We start from the raw sequence: 19,518 nt of genomic DNA, 5'->3' as shown, positions 1-19,518 counted from the left end.
ATTAAGTCCTGAATATAAAGAACTTAATAGGTACAGCACAATGAAACTAAGCATCCATTCTTCAAAAGATTGAACAGGTAAAGCTTTATTGTTCCTTGAAAAGTTACAAAAATTGAAGACCACTAAACTATCAGTAAATAAAAATCTAGTATCCAAATTCCTTCTGACTGTTTTTTTGAGAAAAGCAAGTTAATGTAGATTTTTCCCTCTCCAAGAAATTAAAAAAAAAAAAAAAAAAAAAGTTGTGACCTCATAGAGGGGAAAACACAGCCTGCAATTTTTTACTTTTTATAAGATCGAGTTTTTAAAATTGTAGTTGTGGTGAAACTCTTAAGTCACTGTGAATATTTTACTAGAAATTGGTTAAACATATGACACTAGTATATGAAAGTCAAATTACTGCAAAAAGAGTAAAACAGACTTTCTCCAGAGAAATAGACATGGTTAAAGCACTTTCCAGTGGCTTCATGAAAACAAAAGAAATTACAACTACCCCATACAATTTCTCTTCACAGAATATTTAGCAAAATAAAACTTAAAGGAAAACATAAGTGATGGGCCAAAACATTTTATGGTTAAGATTCTTTCTTGACATGAACATATGGATTTATGCCAAGGACCACATCTGAACCAAAGTACTTCACCAAAATAAAGCAAGTTCAAAAACTGGAACACTTGTGTTAGTAATGTAGAGCTCAAACTTGGCAAAGTCTGTTTTGTTTTTCTAGTTAAAACTGCACCAGCAGCAAGTGCAACAAAAGAAGTTTCTCAAGGAAATATTGCAGAGAAAAATATGCTATGCTTGAAATGCACTGAGATGATTACACTATTATTTTTAATGCCTGCTGAAATCTTATTAAAATACAACCTAGAATTACACATTTGAGTTGTGGCTATTGGAATATCTCAAGTAAACATGTTTGGAATTCTATAATGTTATATGTTTGTCAAAAAAAATTCTAATCTTAAATAAGAAAGTTAGGAGAATTATGCCTCTATCAAAAAGTAGCAGGAAATCATTAGTCAAGAAAATCTACCTGAGGCCAACTACCACAATGAATTCCAGATATTCCCACAATCACTACATTATGCCAGAAGACTAAAGCTACTGCAGCCCGCAATACATTCTCAAGCTCTTGCATAAATTTTCAGCACCTTGTGACAAAATACTGCACACTACTGCTGGATTCTTTGGTAACAATTACTCATGGAATTTCAGAAATGACGGAGCTCTTTTGTAGTCTTATTTGTAGAGTCAGTGAAGAGATTGTTACTGGGTTTAAGATTAAAAATTTTGTTAAATGGTCATTCTTTTTTGTACCTAAATGATATTAAAAACTGAGCTCAACAATACACTCCTTCCCCATTAAAAGGGGCTGCATTTCAATGATCACAAAGCTCCTATTACTTGGCCTGATTTATCAGAGAAGACACTTGGAAAAATATGGTCCCAACATTATTTCAGAATCAACTCAATTGGAAAAAATATCCTAAGACTATCATTTGAATATATCCACACAGAAAGTTAGGGTGGATTGAGAGACAATGAAAAGGTTGCAAAGGACCTACCCATAGGAAATTAAGAAACTGGAATGGTACACATAGTGGGTAAAAACTATGTTCAAAAGAGGCTATCTGTACTTTGTTAAAAATAAGAATAATCAAGCCTTAGAATAAATATAACATCTACTCAAAGTAGAATCTTAACTGTTGAGTAAAGTACAGATCATGTAAATCAGGGTCTGAAAAGTGAGAATTTAAAAAATGATTTGATAAATATGTACAAGTACTAGGGATTTCAGGAAAATCTGGGTATGTCATCCACAAAAGCCCATCTTTTGTTTGTATGCCCACTGGAAATTCTATGTCTATGCTATTGGCATGGATCTGAGCACAATGTGTATTCAAAGAAGTTTCTCCTATGTTGGATTTTCTCAGCAAACAACTTGAAGTGATCATTCTATGTTTGACAAAACATGGAGTGATGGCTGAATTGAGTCTGTCTGTGTATGAAGTACTGTAAGATCACTTAATGTGGTAGCTATGAGGGCTTCCTGGGGAACTACAGGATCATCTGATTTGCAGTCCAGGTCTGTAGTAGGAATGTTTTCATGTAAAGCAGTCAGAGCTCCTTGGACAACAGTCAAGTTCTGAAAGTGGCCATTTTCTGCAAATGAGAGTAGCTTTTCTGATATTTTGGATGATGGATAGTCCTCATCCATTTGCTCAGTTTTATGGCTGTCTTCATTCTTGGGTGAACCTTCTACAATAACAAGAAAAGATTTCCATGGTGTATTCTTATCATGAATCTACAAAGAAAACACACAAACATCATCATTAAATAATTTAAGGAATCACTTTTTAAAAACTCTTGAATTGGATATTTCTTTAAGGATCTAGCCTTTCAAACTATTAGTGTCTCTGCTTAAACTGGAATTCTACTGTACTTTGGTTTTTCTCTCTACAAAAACTGATCTAGTACAAATCAGAAAATGCTTAAGGATCCTTGGAAAAAAGCAAAACAAAACACAAAAGAAGTTAACCTGTTTGCTGTTCCAGGCCACATGAAAACAGAAATGAAGCAAATAGATCCCAAGTTAATCTGTCCTAAAAACACCAGGCAAGAACTATAAGCATAATTTAAAAGATTTATACCAACCTACTAACATTGTCATCATCTTTATTAAAAAGTTGTAAGTAACTAATCATGTATTACCATTTTCCTTAATACTGTATAAAGAAAACTGTTCTGTTAGACCAAGTATAGGTAATGAAACTCGCCACATCCCCCAACCGATCTTATATAAATCTTAAGTAAAGCTTATAATGAAGCTCTTAATGTCAGAGATACAGCTTTAAGCTTCACTGTTTTCACCCCCAGCACCAGTATAAGCACTAACAACATGATTTTGTTGCTCAGGGGAGACGGATAACTTCTGCTTGCACACACCCAGTAACAAAGACCACCTCTGACCCACCCCCTTATCAACAGTGATCCTACTGCAAAGACCTTGAAATCTCTTTCCCTTATATTCCTGATCCTAGAAGAAAATTGGAGATGGATAATGGAAGCCTCTGGGAATACAGTTACTCAAAGAAGCTGGACTCCCTTTCCCATTTATAGATGGTCCTAGAGCTGCTGCTAGAAACTATACAGGTAGGGAAATGGACTTCAGCATCGTAGAGCATAAAAAAGAAATGGGAGAGAGAGAAGCAGACGTGACATTAGGAGAGAGAAAGAGCAAGTGAGAATGACCTATTTGTGTCAGTCTCCTCAGTAACAAAATAAGTTCCAGAGTCCAAGCAATCTCTCTCAGAAAGTTGTTAGTTGGGGACAGACCTCAGAAAGCTTGGTCACAATGGTGGAGAGAAGGATTTGTACTCAATTCCCAGAAGTTATCTTCTAAATCTATAGCCGACATAACATGGTGAACAGAATGAAAGGATGTTCTAGGGTTGTAGAAGGGATTTAGGGGTAGAGGGGTGGGGGGAAACCAGAAGAGGAAGCAAATATCATCAGTTTATCTTATTGTCACCACATCAGTGAGGGAGGAGAGCTTGACAAGATATTTCTTTCCAAAAATACATGTTACTAGCATCCCCTTCCTTGATGAAGAATAACTGTTACACTTAATCTGAACAGAATGTTCCTGATGTAGAAGAACATTAATCAAAATAAAGTGGAGGGTGATAGAACTTAGAAATCCTCAATCTGCCACTTTTTGCTAGTTATTAAGTTAAGGCTCTTGTTTGAAATACAGAGGAATCTGACAGTTGTTATATATTCCATGAAACTGCATGAAATATATTTGAGCAATTTAAAAACAGTTCACATAAAGCTAGTAGTTTTTGTTTTAATCTTTTAAGTTTAAAGTATTTCTTAATACTTTCACTTTCAATTTCTGACATTTCACTATTCTAAATTTCCCCACTTTCCTAAGTTCATTGCCTTTAGCTTTCTATATTTTATATTTCAGTGCAATAACTCATTTCTATACTTTCAGAATCACAACAGCTCAAACAGGCAATATTTTAATGTAATATTTTTTTATAATTATTTCTAGGCAAATATTTTTTTTTCCTTTCAAAAAGATTTCATCTTAGGGGGGCAGCTTATACTGGACAAATATAAGAGAGTCCATTCTTGGCCTTGAGGTTATTGCACCACTTATTCCTCTCCTTAAAAAAAACAAGAGAACTGAAAAGTCTGGCTAGAAGCTAATTAAAACTTTTACAATATTATTGTGAAATAATCTTAACTTTAGTTAAGATGCACTAATTCACTGAACTGAAAAAATATTTAAAAGAATAAGGGACAGGAGCAGGTGAACGGGAACACGTAAATCACACATTCCTCCTTACTGAAGTGTGCCGCCGCAGAGTGGACTTGTCTGTGAATGTACGACCACATGCATTGCACATGAATGGCTTCTCTCCTGTGTGGATTCGATGATGACGCTGCAAGGCATTAAGCTGTGTGAATTGTTTTCCACATTGATCACAACAATATGGACGTTCCCCTGAAAAAAGATACACAAGATTCATTGATGACTTTTCTACTGTCAAACACAGAAATCATTTACTAAGCACTCACTTGAAGGTCTATTTTTCAAATTATGATGTCCTCTAGGATACGACATTGAAGAAAGCCAGGAATCTCATCAATTCCAACTTAATTACTAAATAAAATTATACCAAGCATCTTGAATCAAGACCACAAGTGCCAAAAGGGGGCATATTATCTACAGGAAACATTAGTTCTATTAGCCAAATCACTGTTAAAAGTTTGTAGTGGAAAACATTCAAAAACAAAAACTACCAAATAACTGGGTTTCTTTTGCTATATATATGAGTATCCATGGCAGAGTGGAGAGCTGACCTTGGACTCTCTACAAGAGCTGGGTACAAAGCCCAGCCCTCTCACCCATCCTGGCTGAGTGACTCTGGAGAGTCACTAAACTTCTCAGAGTTCTAGGTAACAGCCCAGAGCTGTGTTGGCAAACCTATGGCACTTGTGCAGGAGGGGGCTGTCTTCTCCCATCTGGGGTAAGGAGTCTCACATGTGGTGTGAGGGGTGCAGTTTGGGCAAATGGTCTCTAAGAGGTCTGTCATCACCATCCTAGGACTTCATCATAGAAAAGGTACCAATTTGCACTGGTAGAAGAAATTGCCCATCAGGGTGTTGCCTGATAAAATTATAGATACTCTATAAACTCTAGATAGAAGAATGAATGGAAGGATAGACAGATGGACAGATAACAGATACCTACAACTAATAAATCATAACATTTTCTTTTCCATATACCTACTCAAAATATTCCACATATTTGAGCAGTTGGTAAAAATCCTAAATACATAAGAATACCAACTCTCATTATGATTATCCATGAAAAGAGAAGTCAAACTTCCTATTTCCATGTTGGATTAATTACTACTCTGATTGATTCTTCCATTTCCAGCCACATGAGAAGTCAGGAGACACTAAATGTAAAAATGGCATTTTAACACTCTCTCCCATTAGTGAATGAAGAGCCAACCTTGGAGGACAAAGGTTCATCTTATCTCTGAGATATAGGGGAGTCTAAACAGAATCACAACCTCTCAGTGGCCCCCAAGCAACTCTTTAGAATTTTAAGTTTCAGATGAGTTGCTGATATGCATAATTGGAGGGAGCTTTCACACTGGGAGCTCTTTACACTGATGAAATAATTAGTCTAGACCAGTGATGGGCAAACTTTTTAAAGAGGGGGCCAAAGGAAAGGAAACGCTTGTCTGTCAGTCTGTTTCTAAGGCAACTCTTTAGAAGTTTCATTATATTGTATCCTACTCATTGTATTCATCAAATTAGGAATAATGTCCCGCAGAACATTTCAGGGGGCTGCATCTGGCTTGCAGGCGGTAGTTTGCCCATCACTTGTCTAGACAAAAACTATAATTAATATTCCCACTGAAATAGCTTAGCATTTTTTCAAGTTCCAAACTAGTGAGGCTATTTCATTAGATGAAGACTCATATAAACTTGGATTTCAGAATGATTAACAACCCTGGCTATAGCCATAGGAACTCACCTCCTTCCACTCTTCTCTGGTGATGGTATTAAGATCTAGCCTTCCACACCCATCTCCAGAAAATTCCAATCTTCATGTACAATTACTTAATTTTGTAATAAATCAAATTGCTTTTGCAATAGCAAAGGATCAAAACTTTTAACCCAAGAGATAGCATTTTCCAACTCTATCTACATTAAACAAATGCTTATCCAAGCTCTGGCAATAGTGCCAAAAGAAATCAATACAGAAGGAATAGCACCGATGAGGGAAAATAGAAAGGAATACAACTCCTACAACCCTAGATTAGAGCTTTGGACTGTTTCTAGAAAATGAGAAGGGCTGAAAGAGGGGAATGTGGATCTCTACTGAAAGGGAAAGGAAAGAAGGGTGCCTGGAGCCCCAAATTCTAGAAGTATCTTCCACTCTTCTTAAAATGACCACATGGGGAAATTAAGTTCTATATGTATTTTGGTATAGTAGTATGCCTACTAGTACTTTACAAGTAGGATGAAAGCTAGACTGAGAACCATACTGCAACAAAGAACATTATTTTTTGTGGGGAAAAAAATTTTTCAAATCCCAAAAAACAAATCTATATGCATGTCTGGGGACACAACCCATTTGTAAACTGAGGACACTCTTCTTGAAAAATAATTCCCTTTCCAACAGAAGTTCAGGTCATACCTGTATGAACTTTGATATGTTGATAAAGTGAATTCCTTTGTGCAAATGTCCTGAAGCAAACTTCACATTTAAAGGGTTTAGATCCTGTGTGGATTCGATTGTGATGCTTCAAATATTCCTTAGAAGCAAAACTTTTGCCGCATGTTTCACACATAAAAGGTCTTTCCCCTACATGAAATATGAAACGGATTGTAATAAAAACTTACACTAAAATACATAAAGAAGAAGAAACAAATGGGTTAAATACCAACATATATTTCTAAAAGTCATCACTGCTAACAACCTATATCTGTATGGCAAACCTATTATTCCACATGTGCCAGAGAGGGCTGCTCCCCTCTCTCTCTACCACACCTGAAGACATTTCTCACTTTACCCGCCTCTCTACCCAGCAGCCCAATGGGAACACTTCCTCTTGCCTCTATCTGGGGTAAGGGGGAGGCTCACATGTGCCTGAGAGTACAGTTTGAGCACTCAGTCTCTAAAAGGTTCACCATCACTGGCCTATACTATTGCATAATAAAAACTGCAAGTAAATGAGCTGATAATTGGTAAAGCCAGTGTGTAAGAGTTAACCAAACTTAAATCAAGATTCTACTAAAGTAGAAGCTCTCAAATCTTGTTGAATCAGAGACTCTTTTGGCAGGCTGAAATTTGTGGGCTTCTCCAAAGTTTAAAAATGAACAGAATAAAATATATCAAACTACAAAGGAAACCAATTACATTGAAATATAGCTATAACATATTAAAAAAAAAAGTTCTTAGACCTTGGGATAAGAAGATCTGAATTAGAGGTAGCCAGTTTCAGTTTCTGATTTTTAAGTACCCTCAAATAAAAGAATTATAAATTTCTGATATAGAGATATACAAAAACAAAATTATCTATTATTTTAACCAAAACATTATCCAACTGACAAATGTTTTTTTATCCAAAACATTTATCCAAAACATTATCCAACTGACAAAAAAGATCAAAGGATAAGGATGAGTAATTTTCAAAGGTAAGTAATTCAAAAAGTCAATAACCATATTAGAAAAAAAAATGCTCCAAATCATTACTAAAGAAATGAAAACTGAAACAACTCTAAGGTTCCATTTCTTGGGCAGCTAGGTGGCACAGTGGACAGAGTGCAGGCTGTGCAGTTAGGAGGACAAGTTCAAATCCAAGCTCAGATATTTCCTAGTCATGTGTCCCTGGGCAAGTCACTGAACCAATTTGCCTCAGTTTCCTCATCTGTCAAATGAGTGGAGAAGGAAATGGCAAACCACTTCATCATCTTTGCCAAGAAAATCTCAATGAGGTCATGAAGATTAAGACAGAAGTGAAATACAAAAGGTTCCATTTCACACTCATCACACCCATTGGCAAAGATGACATAAAAGGAAAATGACTTCAGAAATTAAAGTGATGTAAAATAGAATTTTTTTATTGATCCTATTTACAGTCAATTGATTTTGTCTTATAAACTGCCTAAGTAATGTTTACCTCTAGACATAGTTCAGAAATTCAGCTGGCTTGTAATGAATTAAAGTTTTGAAATTCATTTCTCCTAATAATCACTGTTTTATTTTCATCTCAAGGAAATCTGTGATCTTTGAGGATTGCAAATAGACACCAGGGAATGTGGTCCACTATATCTAACCTTGCAAGTGGACTCAAACAATGGACAATTTCTGAGTTACATAAGTTTAGTTTCCCTGTGAGTTAGCTTAAAGTTATAATTAATGGTAAAAACTGTTATCTACTATACCTTCAGCTCCTAGGAAAATACCAAGACATCTGGTGTTATCTTTAAGTCCTTAAGCTAAGTCTAAGAAATATAATATCCATCCTTGCCCATCCTTATACAATTAAGAAGGGGTCTCATTCCTTCCTAGGGGCCAGGAGGAATGCTATAGCTGGTCTACTATCAATAGCCTTAGGATACAGATAGGTTCTATAAATCAATAAGCATTCCTCTAAGACAGAAAGGGGAGCTGCTAGCCCCACATGAGTGTTAGCCCACTCCTTATACACATTATCATGAGTTCTATATAATAATGCCAGAAATGCTAGTTATAATAATAAAACAAAAAGAAACTTAATAAACATAGGCAAAGAGAGAACCAAAAGAACACTTTTTGGCACATAATAAAGTGGTATGTTCATGAAAATCTTAAAGAATCAACTAATAATTTAAACAAAACTAACCGGCAAAGTTGCAGGATATAAATCTACACAAATCATTAAAATTTCTGTAATTACCAAAAAACTCAGCAAGAAGAGCTAGAAAGAGAAATCCTAATCAAAGTAACCAAAGAAATTGTAATTTGGGAGGGTATCTACCAAGATTCACTAAGGAACTATACTCTTTGGAGAAAATAAAAACAGACCCAAATAATTAGAAACATTAATTCCTCATGGGTGAGTTTAACTCATATAACAAAATTATAATACTATCTAAATTAATTTCCTTATTTAGTGCTGTACCCAAAGAAATAGTTTTATAGGTCTAGAAAGTAATCATGAAAGGAGGAAAAAAGGTCAAGAACTTTAAGGGTAATAATGAAAAAAAAATGGGAAGAAGAGTTCTACCAGTATAAAAATCATCAACATGATTTCATTCTGGTTTTAAAAAAAGGTCAGTCAGTGGAACAGGTTATGTATGAAATACATAGGAGCAAACAAATTAGCATAGTGTTCATAAACCCAACAATCTCAATTATTGCCAAAGTGACTTACTATATTTGACAAAAGTTACTGAAAACAGGCTGGCAGAAATCAGACTTAAAACAACATCTCACGCTATATACTAAAATAAATTACAGATGCACATACAGAAATATATAAAAAGGTTACATCATCAACAAATTCAAGGAGCAAGGTAAAAAATTGCCTTTCAGATTTATGGATAGAGGGACAGTTAAATTCATGACTAAACATGAAAAACAATCACAAAAGACGGACAATTTTGAATAAGTGAAATTTAAGCTTTTGTACAAACAATAGCAATGTCACTAAAATCAGAAGGCAAACAAGTAACTAGAAAAAATCACTTGCAGTAAGTTTATATGATAAAAGTCTAACATTCAACATTATAAGGAACTGTTTCAAATACATGATAAAATGATACCCAAAAGGTAAATGGTCAAACAAGCAGTTTTCAAAGAAAGAAATCCTCTGAAAAGTGTTCTAAAAAGTAATGATTATAGAAATGCAAATAAAGCAACTTTAAGATTCCATTTCAAAACTACAGGGCTGCAAAGATGACAAAAGAGGAAAATCAAAAAACGTCTGAGGGGTACTGATGGAGGAGCTGTGAAATATTATAGCTCTTTTAGAATGTAACTTGGAACTATGCCCCTAAAACTATTATATGCACACCCTTTTTACTTCAAAATACTACTAGTAGCATAAACTCCAAAGAGATCAAAGAAAAAGGTAAAAAGAGCTATATGTACAAGAATACCTAAGGGAGCTTTTTGGTAGCCAAAAACTGAAAACTAAAGGAGTGTCCTATTTGAAGAATGGCTGAAATTATTTGTAGTATATTAATAAAATACAATATTATGCCAAAAGAAATAACAAAATGTATAGTTTCGGAGGAAACTAGGAATACTCCTATGACTGTATAAAGAATAAAAAGCAAAACTAGAAGAATAATCTATATAAAACATTATGGAAAGTATTATGGAAAACTTTTTTAGAATGCTAATTAATACAATGATAAACTAAGAATCCAAAATAATTCAGATGAACCATATCATATATCTCTTGCCAGAAAGGTTATGAACTTAAAATATGAAAAGAGACATACATTTTCAGACCTGGAATGTACATGTATATATTAGGGCCTTCCCCCTCACTAGAGGGGAGAAGGGAAGGAACAGAGTAAGAAAAAAAAGAGTATTTAAGAAAGTATCATCAGTAGTGTCAAAGACATCATATTTCAACAAAAAAAAGCCCACCAACATGTTATTATTAGGGAGCTAGGTGGTACAGGACTTGGGAGTTAAAAAAAAATTCAAATTCTCTTACAGAAACTTACTACTGGTATGACTAGGCATGTCACTTAAGCTTTGCCCCAATTCCCTCATTGTAAAAAGGAGGATTTATTAGTGTTTACCTCAAAGGGTTGCTGTGAGGATCAAATGACAATATATGAAAAGCACTTTGAAAACCCCAAAGCACTATACAAATGTTATCTATTATTTCTTATCATTTTTATGTATTATGTTATTTTAGTTTATGTTCAAAATATTTATATTGGTTAATATGCTATAAAGAGTATAACAAATTTTAAAAGAGAGGGAGGAAGGAAAGAAGAAAAAGGTAGAGGAGAAGAAATGAAAAAGAAAGAATTTTTCTTTTATTCCTCAATTTAGGAGGGGTTGGACAGACTGAGACGCTAATGACCACCGCTCAAAAGGAAAAGGTATATGAACACTTTAAAAACATAAGCATATGCATTTCTGTATATTTTTAACAAAACCTAGCTAGAAAAATTCATCACAAATAACTTCCACTTCAGAAGACATAAAACATTTGGGATTTTATTGGGAATAGAAGGAAAACTAGAAGGAAGTATAGTCAAACATGTTGAATTTATCATGTAATTCAAAATTAAAGCAAACTATACATAAAAAAAATAGAACAAAATGTTTATCATTCCTCAATTCAAATCATTTTTATAGCTGAGAGACTGAGATATCATAAACCAAATAAAATTCCAAAACAAAAAAAATTGCCAAACTACAATGTCTATCAGAGGAGTCCTGTTTTTTTGGTGAAATTTGTCATTAAAATAAAAATTAAACATGAACATGTACATTTTACATTTAAATCTAATATATCATCCATTCGCCTTTTCCCTTCTTCATACCCAGTGTCCCTACTCCTAACCTAAACTTTTGACTTTTAACCAGGGCATCTTGATGTGAAATTGTTGTTGCTCAATTGTCACATTTGACTTTTGGTGATCCCATTTGAGGTCTTCTTGGCAAAGATACTGAAGTGGATCATCAAGTTACATGTTTTAATAAACTAAATATTATGGTAATGGAAACTTCATTCATCTTTCTTCTAATTTCATTTTTTACTTGGGTTATATGACATAAGACTTAGAGAAATTATTTTACAGGTAAAGGAAATAAACAATTTCACAGACCATCATTAGTTTTTTTTAGATTCTTAATTAAATTCTCTAGTGTGTATACTTCAACTGGAAAAAGTTCTAAATAGTATTAAATTAGCAAATTGTAAATGTCTAAATAAGTGGGTAGCTGTAGTATTGTAATGAACATTTGAAATCAGAAAATCTAAGTTTGTCTTGGTGCTCAATTTGTATGCTTAAGGCAATTCACTTAATTCTTTTGGTCCTCTTTAGCCATCAGTAAAACTAAGGGGTGTACTACACCATTTTTAAATTCTCTTTCAGTCCTAGCATTCATTGATTCTGTGGCTTTTTCTCTTATAGGTATGACATTGACAGCGTAAGAACTTACCTGTATGACATCTTTTATGATATATCAGCATGTGGTTTTGAGTGAATCTTGCACCACATTCATCACAGACAAAAGGTTTTTCACCTGTATGAATTCTGAAATTACAATATCCCGTTATAATTCAGAATGTTTTTATTTCTAAGTTCATTCCTCCCTTCCTCCCTCTCTCAAAATATATATATTTCAAACTAAAGTGCCTCCCATTCCAAGCTTCTTGAAGTAAATTTCTTGATGAAAATCTTTAGCAGATTAATGAAAATTCAAAGAAAATAGAGCTATCATCTTCATAAATTAAAACCTGATACTAGAATGATTATCTGATAATTTTATGAACATTATGAATTTTCATTTATCTACTGGTTCATCTTATCTTAAAATATATTTGTAGAGATCATGTCTTCATATAGTTCTAGCTTAGCAAATAGTTTTAATAAGCTTTTATAAACTGTGAAATAATTGCTACATCAAGTTATAACATTAAAAATCTCCATGCAGCATAATCAACAATAAATTTCTAAGGAACTATTTTTTAGTTGCCATAAAATTTCTAATTCTCAAAATAAATAGTATAATATTTCCTTTTCTAAGGAACCATGTTTTGATAACTTGTCACATATTTCCAAACTATTCAGAAATGTTCAATAGCACCTCATTTTTATGTACCACAGCACCAATCATAAATTTCATGATCAAAAAAGGGGGAAATGACCCTAAAAGGACACACAAACCTATTATTATTAGAAAACAAATATGTATGCATTATGAGGCTATAACTATTATACTTCCTCATCTTTCTTCCCCCCAAAAAAGCTTGGATGAATAGTATTTCCTTTCCTAACCTACTCTGAATGTCAATTCTCTGCCTCAGAATTAGGTTCCTGGAGATGAGGGTAATTATAAGGATTTTGTTTGTCACTAATTTACCTATAGATATGAGGCATTAGGAAAACTCTGGATTTTTTTTAAATGCCAAAAGAATTGTTAATTTTAGATTTCTTCAACTTGAATATACTCAAAAACAATTTGTCCCATTCTCTCCCCCAGTTGTAGAGATTGTATAACAACAAGCAACAAAAATTTATTTATTAATGGCTTCTTAAAGTGCCAGGCCCTGAGCTAACAGCATTTTAAAACTCAAAAGAGGAATTGATGCAAAAGTGTACTCAGATCCTCAGGTACCTCCATTGAGGCCTCTAAAGAGCTGAAGAGCCCTAATTATAGTCTCTAACTCTTGATTGCAGTTAATAACTACAGAAAAAGAATAAGCTCCAACTCTCTCTTAAAAAAAACATAGAGGGAGGACCCCTTTAGGTCATTATGGATCTTCTAGTTTTGAAATGCAGAGTAATGCACAAGTGTTCTGAGAAGTACACATACCCTCTCCTGTAGCAAGCAGTCTCTCTCAACACTGTTAAGTTTTCTAGGTCCTATGGGGGAAGGTAGTATGCATACATTTAATGAGTTAGATCAGTTCTTAACCTTATTTGAATAATAAACCACTCTGGAAGTTTTTTGGTGAAGTAACTGGAACCTCTAATCTTAGAATAATATTTTTAAATACATAAAACATAAATGATTACTAAGAAAACCAATTATATTTAAATTTTTATCAAAATATTAACTGAAAAATTTCATGGATCCTAGTTTAAGAATTACTGATTTACATTAAGCTTGTGGAAATGATCCTGCAATTCCCAGGTGGAGAACAGGAATACCTCCCACAAATTTTCAAACCTGAATAAGATCCCTGAACCCTAAATTAACTATTCTTTCAGCCTTTAGAGGCCTTACTTCAAAACAGGCAAAAACCTCTAGCCAAAGTCATAGTTTAGGATTGATTTCTTCAAATATAAAAACATTATCTGAAAATAAAATATATTTCATTTTAGAAGGATGCTTTTTTTTTTTTAGGTTAAAAAGTGTTCTTGAATACCCAGTCCTTTAACCTTTTTCACAAGTATAATGAAGTCTATTCATACCTCATGTGTGTTTTCAGTGCAGAAGGCTGAGAAAACTTAGCTTCACATTCAGTGCATCCATATGGTTTGTCCCCTGTATGAGTTCGTTCATGAAGCCTAAGAGCTGTTTTGGAGCTCAAGCCCTTGCCACACTGCTGACACTGATGGCGCTCCCCTCCACCTTCATGAACTTGAAGAATATGCCTTTTAACATCTTTCTTCCTCTTGAATTTCTTTCCACAAAGTTCACAGGGGAAATGGCGCTCACTGCTATGAACATGGCGCTGATGGCTTTTCAAATTACATCTGTTTGCAAATGTCTGGCTGCATGTATCACAACGATATATGATTTCAGCAGCAATGCCATGGTTATGTTTGATATGTTTCAGGAAACTCTTCTCATAGAGAAACTCCTTTTCACACATGGTACACTTAAAGTTGCTTTTTTTCTTATCATCCTCTTCCTCAGCTTTTTTCAAAGCTTCCTCCAACACAAAGCTGGCATCACATTCCTCATTCTTTGGTTCCACATTTTTTGTCACCATCTCCACATCAGGTATGCTTTGGTCTTCTGGAACCTTGTTCTCTCCATTATCGTCAGCATTTTTTTGCTGTTCTCTTAGTCTCCTTGTGTACTTCTTCTTAGGGATTTCTACAAATACCTTCCTACCAGCCAGTCTTCCACTGGCTCTTCTAATTTTAGTATAGTGGGGTTTCATAACTTCTTTTTTCTTATCTACTTTGTCCTTTGACTTTCTCTGTGTTTTCTGTGGTATTAAACCATTGCTATTTCTTTCTACAGGGTAATCTGAAGAATCAGAAAGGCTATCATCATTAGGAACTTCTACTATTATGCTTGCTGCCTGTGAATCAAGTATAACATCATTTGTTTGAGAAACATTATTCTCTCCTGGCTCCTGAGACTCTGAAAAGTTCTGGAGCTCTAAGAGTACTGATTCTAACATCTGTTTCTTTAACTGAAAACAAGTTTCAGATAAGTCTAAACACTTCAGTTTCTCAGCCATGTCCAACATTCTCTGCACACGGTCTTCTTCTACTTGAACCTTTGCAGTATAGACAAATTCAAGAAAAGAAGCAAAGTCAACAACCTGTACTTCATTTAAATATACATTTGTCTTTGTTCCATCCATGGCTGTCTCGTTAAGGAACATCTCCTTAAAAAATTTACTTGTGGCTGCCAATACAGCTTTATGAGCCATAAATTCTTCTCGAACACCTTGATACTCTACACTGACAGTCACATCACACAAGTGACCAAGAAGGCGTAATTGATGCATTTCATTCAAAAGATTAATTGGTGATGACTTGGACTGTAGCAGAACTGCACCACTTTCCATCTTTCTTCTTTCTGAAAACAGCTTTGAAAAGAAAAGTTAGTTAAAATAGAATCAATTAATGACATTAAAATACTAAAAACTATACATATTAATTTTATAGAGACTATAAAAGGTTCAACGGTTCTTCCACTCTCCTGCTCACTTACATATAGACATAACTCAGTCTGATCACTATCACCCTTCAACTCTTCTTTGAGAGCTCAATTATCATCCTTAAATGTGGATGACTCCACTGGGACTTCAGCCCCACTGCAAACTTCATATCTACCCCTGTAACTATACTGGCTCTTCTGCTTATTATTGATGCAGGACTTCACTTCACTCCCTTGACCATAATTTCTGCTTTATATCATCCCTTTATGTGTCATCTTTCCCCAAAACACTATAAACTTCTTGAAGAACTGCCATTCACTGCTTGACACATAAGTGATATATCTAGATTTCTACCACTGGTTCCAAACATGAATTCTAGTCATATATTTTTATCTGCTTGCAGAAATTAATCCCCCCCTCCAATTAATCCCTACTTTAAGGTTATTAAAAAAATCATTTTCATAGTTACCCACAATGCTATCCAGGCATCTTCAAACCTGGACAACTTCAAAATTCTCCTAACTCCTTTTCAAACAATGCCGGATTAATCTTCCTAAAACAACCTTCAAGGGTTTCCTATTGCTAAAGAATAAAATTAAAAATCTCTATCCTAACATTCGTGGATACACCCAATTCAATAATTCACAAATCTGGTGTCTACCTGCTTCTAGCTTTATTTTCTATTTCCCTAATAAAAATTCTTTGCTCCAGCCAAGGCCACCTGTTTATCTCCCCTAGCATGCTACAACATTATTCTTTGCTCTTTCTGGAATGCGCCCCCAACTCTTTTCCAGTTTTCTATGTGCTATTATTCCTTCAATTGCAATGTCACACCTTCAATGATGTATTCCCAACTGCACTATAGAGAATACTACCTCAAGTTCTACATTACTTATACCACTCATATTAACCACTCATATTACTTAAGATACTTCATATTTATGTTCAAATACCTGTATATATGTCCTACCACCCCAGTAAGATTGTAAGCTCCTTGAGAGTAGGGACTTCATCTTGGTATCGCATCTTGCACATAGCAAGTACTCAATAAATGTTTGTCTTCCTTAAGTATAAAAACCTAGTAAACTAATGGAAACCCAACAAATGGTATGAAATTCTCATTGCTAAGCCTTGGCTGGGCCATTTGACTTCAAGATTTTTGACAGAGGCATTAGCAGAACATGGAAAAGAATACTAAGTCCATCCCATATGTACCTGCGGCTTCCAGATCTTGGCTTAGGAGCTGATGAGAAAAAAAAAAAAAAAAAAAAAAAAAAGGACGCCTGATCACATAAAGTTGGAAGATCATCTGGTTCTGCTCCCTTAGCTAGGGACAGTTTTTGCACCTGCACCACAGAAGGGGGTCGGGCGTCTGACTCAGATCACGGACCACATGAAGCCGAGGACTGGCCACAGGGCTGCCCAGCCCAGGCTGGCCAGGAATGGGGTAGTCACTGGGAAGAGAGGGGGAACGCTGCCTAAATTCCCGGAAATTTCCCTACTCTCCGGCCGCACGTCCTTACCCGGGTCCCTCCCGCCCCGGCCCAGGGGCTGCCCTCGCTGGCCTCAGGAACTCCCGAACCCCAAGCCTTCACCTAGGCCCAAGGGGGCGCCCCAACGACACAGATGGGCCGAGGAGCAGGGGGAAGCCGCAGCTGCGGGACGGAGGGACTCGGAACCGGTTAGGACACTGCCTCAGAGGCCGGGGCCGGGACACTCACCCGGCGCCGAACATCCGCCTGGACGAGGTCCGGGGAGGAGGGATATGGGGAGGAGAGTTATGGGGAGGAGAAGGCAAAGGGAAAGAAAGAGGCGGCCACTCGGGAAGCTCGGCTCCCTTCTGCTTGCAGCTCATTGGCTGCCGGGCGCTCCCTCCGCCCCCTCCACAGCGCGCGCCACTCCCTCACCAGCAGTTGCCCCTGCCTCTCCTCGCTCCCCAGTGGGGACAAGGGGGTGGGGGGCGCGCTTTCACAGTTCCTTTCCTACCGCGCCCGCCCACAGCAACTACCAGAGCGACTTCGAGAACGCCATCTTGGGTCACATGGCTCGGACTACGCAGGGGTCACGTGGAGAACGTGAGTTTCATGATTACGTCTTGAGTGCCCTACTGGACTGCTAGCAAGCATCTTTTTTGCTACCTCAGAGTAAAGTTCGCGTAGCTCCTGTTACAGTTCCTTCCCACCAACCCCAGAGACAACTGCTGGAGCCTTTGAGGAAAGGTGAAGAGCTTCTATGCTCAGGGGCACTCTGCTCGCGTCCTCTGGTACTCAAGGAGCCCTTCTGGGCTGGTGAGGCACCCAGTCCAGACCCCAGGGCAGCGCTCCTGAATCCAACTTCAAGCTAAACTAAGGGTTTAAAAAGTTAAAAACGAAGGGTTTTTAAACCTTACTCCCAGGGCCTTCTTGCGGCGCCCGGCAAAGCTGCCACTCACAGGCTGACAACTCAGTCCTAAAGTTAAACTCTGGCCTCCTGGCACTGCGTCCTCAATCACCATGGCACCAAATCCTGCCCCTGCCAAGACCCAGAACAATTCTATAATGGAGGTTGCTCACGCTCCAGAGTTTTTAAACTTTGAAAACCTTTCTCAATGTCCTACAAACATCACAGGTACCGAGTCCTTTTTAATACCTAATCCAACATTTATTCAGCACTCAGCAATGTAAGTAGGATGCATCCTGGGAGAGTGTAGAGTGTAGGCTGCCTTGGGAAATATCTGTTTCAAATCCAGTCTTGGATAGTTTAGGGGTCTCAATCTGCATTTAAAGACCATGCCCTAATCTGACGGACTCATTCTTTCAAAGGCTATAGGGAAATGCAAAATCGTTAAGTCATAACCCACCACAAGAGGTAAATAGAAAATAGTAATGGTCATGGGAAGAGAACTAAAAGAACACAATTTAGTTTATCCAGTGTACCTGCAAGGCGTTGTGCTTGGTTCTTGAGATATAAAGGGGAAAAAAGGTATGGTGTCCTGACCTCTAGAAGTTAATATTGTATGATAGAAGAGCTGCAAAGGATATCTGAGGCAAATGGATTGAGATCATGCATCCATCCAAGAATGAGACAGGCACATAATTCGTACTTTGTAATCACATTTAATAACCTGCCTTTTTATTTCAGTGCTAATGGATGTTCCATTGCATTTAGAGTGGTGATAATTCAAGTTTTGTTTTTTTTAAATCTAAAAACCTCTAAATTAGCCCCTTGCTTCTTACCTAGATATTTTGTTTTGAACACTGATTCCCATGGTTAACTCTAATTACAGTTTAGGAAAATTGTTTGAAATTAAGCAGTTAATTAGTCTTACCTGTATAAAAAGATGAAATTCATTTTGCTTAAAGTTTTTCCTCTGGACATAAGCAGTAACTGTCTTGTGTCAGATCCTTTGGTTATAGAGGCAGTGCAGTTAGCAGTAAGTCCAAGAAATGTTTATCACCTAGCTAAAAGATGAAGGCATTTGCTACTGTCATGCTGTCCTAAAGGCATAGTGTTATAACTATATGAAAAGAATGCTACTGGTTTATAGCTTTAAATAAAAAAAATATTCTATTCAGTAAAGAAGAAAAAGGTCTTTCTAAAAGCTCTATAACATAATGATTTCATGAAAATAAATTAATACCATTTGAAGACTTCCTTCCAAATATGAGACACAAATACTGAGAACATAGTGTTTGTAGATTACATATATATTTTGAGGTTCTGTGACCTTTGGCAAAGCTCTGAGCTACAGTTTCCCTATGGAATTAGATGAACCTTAATGATACATGATTCAGATTATGCTAAAGAAATGGTAAAATACAAAGAGGACACTAAAATTGTTTGTGTTTTTCATTTCTGGTTCTTTGTGATTTCCTAAACTGCTGGTAAGTTTTTACAAAACTATAAATTCAT

At 36.1% G+C, this 19,518-nt stretch overlaps 1 protein-coding gene across 1 annotated transcript; it reads right to left on the bottom strand.

The window, feature by feature from the left end:
- Positions 1-1,955: 1,955 nt before the first annotated feature.
- GZF1 (GDNF inducible zinc finger protein 1) lies at positions 1,956-15,534 on the bottom strand. Its single transcript, XM_044660750.1, has 5 exons — positions 14,198-15,534; positions 12,219-12,313; positions 6,735-6,902; positions 4,363-4,520; positions 1,956-2,309 (listed from the first exon to the last, which is right to left on the bottom strand). The coding sequence occupies exons 1-5, from the start codon at positions 15,532-15,534 to the stop codon at positions 1,956-1,958; spliced, it is 2,112 nt and encodes a 703-aa protein (XP_044516685.1).
- Positions 15,535-19,518: the final 3,984 nt, after the last annotated feature.

This window comes from Gracilinanus agilis, chromosome 2 (assembly GCF_016433145.1).
Source record: "Gracilinanus agilis isolate LMUSP501 chromosome 2, AgileGrace, whole genome shotgun sequence".
NCBI classification, from domain to species: domain Eukaryota; kingdom Metazoa; phylum Chordata; class Mammalia; order Didelphimorphia; family Didelphidae; genus Gracilinanus; species Gracilinanus agilis.
Note: the sequence above shows the minus strand (reverse complement) of the source record. Positions and strands in the feature narration are given on the sequence as shown.